The sequence below is a fragment of the Pristis pectinata genome, chromosome 11, assembly GCF_009764475.1.
Source record: "Pristis pectinata isolate sPriPec2 chromosome 11, sPriPec2.1.pri, whole genome shotgun sequence".
NCBI classification, from domain to species: domain Eukaryota; kingdom Metazoa; phylum Chordata; class Chondrichthyes; order Rhinopristiformes; family Pristidae; genus Pristis; species Pristis pectinata.
In genome coordinates this window covers 23,054,576-23,062,791 of record NC_067415.1, presented here as the reverse complement: position 1 = coordinate 23,062,791, position 8,216 = coordinate 23,054,576, and the positions used below count along the sequence as shown (strand labels likewise).

The window sequence follows — 8,216 nt, the reverse complement described above, 5'->3', positions numbered from 1 at the left end:
AGGTGCTCATGTGCACCTGTGCTTGCCATGGCAATACAGTACTGGGTGCCATGGTTTTGATCACACAAGCACACAAGTGTGTAACATATGTTAGGCCCAATTTAAGTTTTGTGTCGTGGGTCAACCACTGAAACCTTTGCTGACCCACAGCTTCTGTGTCATCCCAGCTCGTCCTAAATGGTGCTCGAGATTTTTGATTTGTGCCAAAATTATGGTGGGGATTTAAATGAGACCTCATAGAAATTATTGGTGAAGGGTTCTTTATGTAAAAAAGAACTTGGATTAACATAATCTAAAAACTAATTAAACCACTGCAAAGAGTTAATTATATTTACCTTTTGCCTCTGTTTCTATTATTTTTAACTTGGAGCCCATGATCTGTGAGGTCTTGAGTTATTGCCTTAGGTTATGAGCAGACATCTTGCCATTTGCTGTTCTTGATACTTAATCTCTTGTATTTCTATATTTTGCTGCAGTTATTGATCTCATTAACACAGTATTTCTGTTACTGACTGATTTGAGAAAATAATTGCAGTGATGCAGTTGTCACCTCTGAATTCCTGACATTGTTTCAGAAAATGGAAATTGCAAGACAGTTGACATTTGGAGGGGCCCTGTCATTGTAAAACTGTGCTCCATGGTTATTAAGCCAACTCCCTCTCTATTAACTTGGCAGTTCCTCCAATTATTTTTGTCAAGCTGTGTCGTCAAGATTTTTTATTTCAACATAACAAAATGTATGCAGTAAAGGTATGTGGAATGGATTCCAATTAAAAAGGTTAATTCCATTTTAAGTTCTCTGAATATTTAAAGAAGAATTTAGTAAGGGTGATGGGCAAAGATGGTCAAATGCTCCCTTGATACCATAAAAATGACAACTGTGGAAAGCAAATGGTCAAGTTTGAATGATGTAATTTGAGACTAATATTCAAGAGTTTTACTTCCTTTCTGTTGGATAACCAGAGAGAAATTTGAGATTTATATACGTTTTATCAATGATTTACTTGCTTCCTTGGGAAATTCCTTTTAAAATTGGAAAAAAATTGATATTGAGCCAAAATTCTGCATTTTTATGACTGAGTGAAAGTTGAAAACATAACTCAGTCAGGCTTATACCTTGATCACTATCCAACTAGTGTGAGCTCCTGAATAATTCTCACTGGCAATGGCAGGGGGCATTTGTAACTGATGTTGCGGTTAACAAAAAAAGGGCAGGAGAATTTGAATGTTTCTCCAGGTTAAGTGGACAATACAATGAATATTTTAGCATTACCTCTTTCTACTTGTTTCTTTTGTATTGCTCTTTATAACTTGACTTGAATATACCCAGGGGCTGCTCTTTGAACTGGATTGTCTGCAACTCAACATCTTCTGACTTTAACACAGGCCTTTGATTTATATCCTGTGTATCACCAAGCCTGCTTCCTTCTATTTTCTCAACATCACCTGTCTCAATCTTTTTGCTGGTGCACCATATACTGCATCTTTGCCCCCTCCATTCAAAACTATTCCCCAGTGCAGCCCTGATTCTCCACTCTTAACTTATCCAAGTACTACCCATATTTTACACTGCATCCAACCCTGATTACACATCACTCCAGTCTTTGTTGACTTACATCAGCTCCTGCTGCTAAAGTGTATTTAATTTAGAATTCACCTCTGTATTTAAATACTTTCTATGGTATTTTCCCCTAACTTGGTAACACCCTCAAATCCTTCAAAGGTCCTTTAAACTACAAAGGTCTTATAAACTAACTCTCTCCCTGAAACTCTCCCATCCTTTTGATCTAGTTTTTAAACATCCCTTTCAATAGTGTCTTCTTGAGTTTGGTGTCTGAAAGTCAGCTCTATAGACACCTTCCTCACTCGTTTTGCTGGGATTCTAACCGCCAGGATAACTGTGGGTCATCCTTTTCCATCCATTTCTAAATACACCATTCAACTTCTTAATGGAATATTCCCCTCTCTATTCAAGCTACCAAAACTTTTGGTTAAGGCAGACAAAAACTTTTCTAACGAAAAAAGGCAGCAACAGCAAAATTGCATGATAATCTCAGACTCATTGGGTTTTGAAACTAAATTATAAGTGGTTGCATCATCCAGAAGATGGAGACTTTAATTTGCACAATGCCTACTCAGCAATGAGCATCCATAATAGTAATAATCATATAGTGGAGAGGATTCTATATTCATCAATCGTCTTGTTTATGTAAATTGTTAATATCAGAAAAAATAAAGAAAAATGATACGAAACTGAATAAACTAGATGACTGATTACAAACTATTTGTTTGTGGTTTAAAATACCTAAACTAGTTTTATGTAAATCTGTTATCTCATGTGTGTGTGTGCGCGCACGCGAAGTCTATGACTGCCATGTGAAGATGGAAGTAACTGGGAAATCTAACTGCCGAACTTGGCCAAGTCCAGTGGGTCAATTCATTTCAATAGAAAGAGATAGCTATATAGAGAAGAGCCGATATGAAGTAATTTCTTTCGCCTAATTAAGTTGATTTTCATGTATTTAGTGTTAATTCAAAATGTTACAAGTTTTAATAGTTTTATTTGAATATTTTTGAAAGTCAGATTTGATCCAGATTTTAAGGATCACAGGCCCAAAATGGTGACTGTTTCCTTTTCCACAAATACTGCCTGATCTGCTGATTTTTTCCCAACATTTTCTGTTTTTGCTTCAGATTTCCAGGATTGGCAGTTTTGTTTTATGCCTGATGCAAATGATGGTCTGTACATCTAATGTGCTTATTATATCTTAGGTGCAGAGCTTGACCAGCACTCAAAGCAAATGACAGCAGGGCATGTCAGCTTTCTTTAGGTATTTTCATATTTCCTTATGACAGGCGCTGTGGGATGAATCAAACCGGGTTAATGCATCCAATGGAATAACAATGTTTAAAAGATATTTGGATAAGCACATGGATAGGAGAGGTTTAGAAAAGATATGGGTCAAATGTGGGCAAATGGAACTACCTTAGGTAGGCAACTTGGTCGGCACAGATGAGTTGGGCCGAAGGGCCTATTTTTGTGCTGCATTACTCCATGACTCTCTGACTTTAGTTAGAGGCCATTCAGCCCACTGGAATGGCTTTGTGAGCTGACAAAAACTAATTCTCGCACTAATTTTTGCCACAACCTACTGGGGGCAATTTACTGTGGCCAGTGGGAGGAAACTGGAGCTCCCAGAAAAAATCCATTCAGTCACAGGGAGAACATGCAAACTCCACGCAGACAGCACCAAAGTTAGAAATGAACCTGGTTGCTTGAGCTGTGAGGCAGCAGCTCTACTAGCAGCTCAACATTTAAGAACCAGACAAAGCCACAAAAATATAACTCATTTTGGAATATCCACTTTCTGTATGATAAGAAACAACTCATCTTCCATTATGTATTATTCTGGTTATCAATTAATCATTTATTCACAGATTTGGCTTGTTTATTTATTGTAGTATGCACCACACTTAGTCAGATGATGACTACTGTAAAGCAATGACATTTCACATGAGTTAACTTTTACAATGTTCTACAAAATAGTCCGTGGGGAAGATTTTGGCCTTGGATGTTGCCTGCCTGATGTATCGAAGATTTTACAATTGCAAAAGTTTATCCACGTGAAAGTTTTTCACCTTTAGGAATGTTTTACACAGTTGATACAAGTATTCTAACATAAATTTCATTACTTCTCTAATGAACTAAATATCAAACTGTGGAGCTTTACTTTAGTTTTGTCATATCGTACAATACTGCTGTTCAGTGATACAATCCTAGTCACCTATCTCACCATTCTATGCTCTGTGTAAAGTACTGTCCAATCAAAGTTTCATTGTACTACATTTTGGAGTAATCAAGTTACTTAACATGGATTTTACATTTTGTTTAACCGTTGCAACTTATTTTGAAAATCAAGTTAAAGTTGCTTAAGAAAATGCAATGGACACTGATTATATTGTAGAATTCAGGATTCATATACTGACAAATATTTCTCTTTCATAGAGATTCAGAATCCTTTAAACAACAGTATAATTTTTGCACCATAACTTGTTTGTTTTCAAAAAATGATCAGAAACTGAGAACATCAATGTTTTTCATGGTGCAAGGAAAACACAGCGCCTAAATGGTTAAGAATACAGACAATGGCTGATTTGCAAAGCAGCTGGATTCACCTACACCTTCACATGCCTTGTGCTTTTCCATTAAACCATGCTAGAATCAATACTGTTCATATATCAGTGCAACATCGTCCTAGCTAATTAACTAAACATTCATTATTTCTTCAGAAATGATTTATAAAATTGCACTAAGCAATTAGAGCTTGGTAACGAGAACAGGGTTCATTAAAAGGGAGAATTTGGTGAACGAACAGTCTCAGACGAGCTTGGTGAGTAATCTTCAGATTCAGAGTTGTGTTCTGCTGTATTAGTTTGTACCACGTAGCTTCTCCTCACATCCTGGTCGCATCTTCTTCGGAAAACCTGCCTCTCCTTATCAAGAGCGGTGGTCTGTCAGGGTCATAAAATAGTAAATGAGAAAAAAAATCAAGTTTGAGACATATATAGGAACATAACCTATATTACAATCACGATCAAAGGAAATAAGGCTTATATTTATTATACATTTTACACATGGATATCTTGGAATTGATATTTGCATTTTTAACGTATCTTTGAAGCATTCTAGCACTGGCATTTGTCACTTTTCATAAAATATTATTTTTCTGTAAAATGATGCTTGTAATTGAACTTTTTGACATTAATTTTCCAATATGCAAGAAACCTATTCCACTCTGAATTTCAAAAGTAAATCTAGTCCAACATCGTTAAGAATGTTATTTACAGGAATGTAAAGTCTTAGCTCACGCATTCACTTTGGATGTATGCCCAAAATGCAGGAATACTGGGGCCTTTGTTAGAGTGAGGTCAGAGATGCCATAAAACCCTTAATATGTCCTCTTTGAAGAAAGGGATTAACTTTCTCATTATATTTTTCTGCTGTCCAGGACACCACTGCGCCATCCCCACTCACACACCATTCCTACAAGCAGTGAATAGTTCCTAAGGTTGGAATGTATATTTCAGTCCAGAACCAATTTGAATTGATGGTTATTTGCTTTTTATGTTTAACATAATTCTAGCCTTCCTTGTAAAATTATATCATGTTCACTGGTTTGCAGATTTTGCATACTGTGATTCTAAAAAGTGAAATCCTGCAATTCCATGCAGTAAAAGTTTAATTTAATGTATTCAGTCACCATAAGCCAATGACCTCGATTATATGGAATAGAAGACTCTTTGTGTAATGTAGGCAAGCCCACTAGTATTCTATTTCTACAGGAAAGATAGACAGAATCATGTAATGCAATTCCAAAACATTGGTAAATTTACCCTTCCCCCACATAATATGAATAGAATCCTGCATATTTGTTTATCAAGAATTTATGGCCCTGTTACAAAATATTATGTATTCACATTAAATAGAAATCCAAAGATGAACACTAGAAATTTACACAGCAAAATAAGCAGCATCGTTAAATACTAAAACTATGTTCATTTTCCCATTATTGATAAATTTATTCTGCTGGGGTCAGCCAACTGTTTTGATTTCATCTGATTTCACTAGCCAGAAGCAAGGACTTTCGGGAAAAAAAGAAAACAATTCAATTGGTAAAATAGGGATATATAAAATTATTTTAGAATACAGTTTTTGATTATCTGGAAACAAATATCTTGGGCGAGGGGGTGAACCGATGAAATATTAAAAATACAAAAACATTATCAGAAACTTTAAAAAAGCAGTTATTTTTCATGCTTTTCCCTGAATGTAAGACACTACAATGACACTTAGAACTTTATACTGCAGGCTGGCTTCCCAATGACTGACAGGTTTAGCTGTCACATTCTTTAATAAAGGAATAATACTCTAATTCCTTTTCCAGTATTTCTTGTTGTTGGGTTGTAGTTTGCGTCAAAAGCTTTAAAAGTGAAAACAAACAAAAAACAATTTAACAATGAAACCAGTAAGCATTCTATTAACAATGCAAATTCACTTCATTACTTCATGATGGGATCATGATGGGAATGATTTAGGGTCCTTTTACATTTGGAATATTGGTGTAAATCACGATGCACTGAGCCACTTCATTCTGCTAGTATGAGCATTTTAGTTAATACTATGTCACATTAAAACGTAACATTAAGAGTTATAACTGAAAATATAATTATATATCTTGCTGAAACTAAGTTTGACAATATAAACATTCCTGGAACACACAGAGGCAGATTTTGCTGAAAGTTATCAATATCTGTCATATTTACCATTGTGCAAACTTCAGAATGAAACCAACAAACACACTGGGGAATTACTTGCTTTCAAAGTGGCTAGGGGTGCTATTATACCACACCTACCTATTTCAGACTGATGCATGTATGGATTTTGCAATTTTGGTGCCAGCAGACCAGAGTTATATTATAAACCACACTGTAGAGGTAGATAGAGGCTAGATAGTCTTAGGCGAGGTTTAAAGGTTGGCACCTAGAGGAGCAGAGTTGACGACATAATAATGCTCTTTTTTCATCGAGAAATATTAGTCCAGTTTTTTTTTCTCTTTGGAAATTTTTTTTAGTTTGTTTTGATTTATTACTTATAATTTTTTTGATTTGGGGGTTCTCTTTTTTTTATTACACTAAATCTTTTTCTTTCCCTTTTTGATTTTTTTTGTATTATATTCGCTTACTAAGAGACTGTGAGATCTAGATTATATTTTTTATTCTTTATGATTATATATGTCATGATTGTCCTCCCGATCTCTTTGTATCACATGTATAATCATTGATTTTATATATATTAATCTGTATTAATTTGAAAATTAATAAAAAGATTGAAAAAGAAAGAAAGGTCGGCACCACATTGTGGGCTGAAGGGCCTGTATTGTGCTGTACTGTTCTATGATTCTATGAACTAAGAGTTGAAGAGACTGCACATGCACCAAATGTAGGAATTATTTAATTCAAAATTGCATGAGAAAGATTTTTACAAAAATGAAATAAATAGTTTTTCTGAGAAATGCCAGCAGTTCTGACACCTTCCTTCCAAGACTGTCAGGAAGCTTGGGATACCTGTGCAAGGCAGAAGTTCAAATCTTTCTGACAGTTGTTTACTGGGATTTCCTGACTGGGCTCTGCTGTTGGACTCACGGTGAAATCCTGTGCTGGAGCACCAACCCAGCAATTCCCCAACAGCTATGCTGATTAATCTGCCCACTTAGCCTACACCAAGACAGATCTACAGCTGGTTTATTGCTGTTTAAAACAAAAACTAGAAACATGCGCATTAAAGCAGAAAATTAAAGCGAAGTTTCAAAAGCAGAAAGACTACAAAGACAAACATTTTAAAATATAACCCCTTTAATGTGAATTGCCTATGCTAATGTTTATAACAGACTGGCATCTAGAAAATTAATATCCAGCAAGGACATCAATTGAGAAGTAAATGAGATTCAGATTTTTAGAATCTACTGCACAGAACTTTATACAACTTGCTATTTCTGGAAAAAGAGAAGTCCCATGAACACAACAGAAGTAACAAGGTAAAAGTAAAAGCTAGTTGCCTTCACTCTCTATTCAGAATGGACAAGATTAGTAGACTATACTTGCAACCAGGACATGTATTTAAAATTTTGAATTGATAATTGAGCTTTCCCAGACACCATACAAACAGCCAAACAAGAACAAAGAGAAAGCAGATGTCACAATTTTCCATTTGTGTAAATTTTAAGAGACTTCACTTTCATTCACATTTTATGAGAAAATCACTTTTAATTGATCAGAAACACAAATTAATCTTTAGAACTATTAAAACAATGAAGATAATAGAATGGATTGTTATGATGTGTATTGCCTGAGAAAAGCTTTCTGCTTGGCGAAAGAGTACATTCAGACAGCAAGTTCAGCAACTGAGATCAATAATCATGTTGTTGCTGATCCACTAATGCCCATGATGATGCTTCTGAATGATTCACACTGGGACAGATACCTTTAAGCTGTTTAAGATCCTCACTTTGGCTTTTTTTTAAAAAGTAAATTCTTTACTCTTATTCCAAAATGCTGGCAAAGTCACTGCAACTATATGTTTTAGTAACCTCATAATTGTGTACAGCCCCTCTATATTTTTCTTATAAAAACAGGTTAATGAATAGTGTGTGAATTTC

General features: G+C 35.2%; 1 protein-coding gene across 3 annotated transcripts in view; it reads right to left on the bottom strand.

Annotated features, from left to right (window-relative positions):
* Positions 1-3,397: 3,397 nt before the first annotated feature.
* Positions 3,398-8,216, bottom strand: part of dclk1a (doublecortin-like kinase 1a) — a 217,878-nt gene continuing 213,059 nt past the window's right edge. For all 3 annotated transcript variants that reach the window (XM_052025757.1, XM_052025758.1, XM_052025759.1), the window contains one exon: positions 3,398-4,512. In XM_052025757.1, coding sequence (XP_051881717.1) covers positions 4,348-4,512 — 165 coding nt within the window. In that variant the 3' untranslated portion in view covers positions 3,398-4,347. The remainder of the gene's footprint in view (positions 4,513-8,216) is intronic.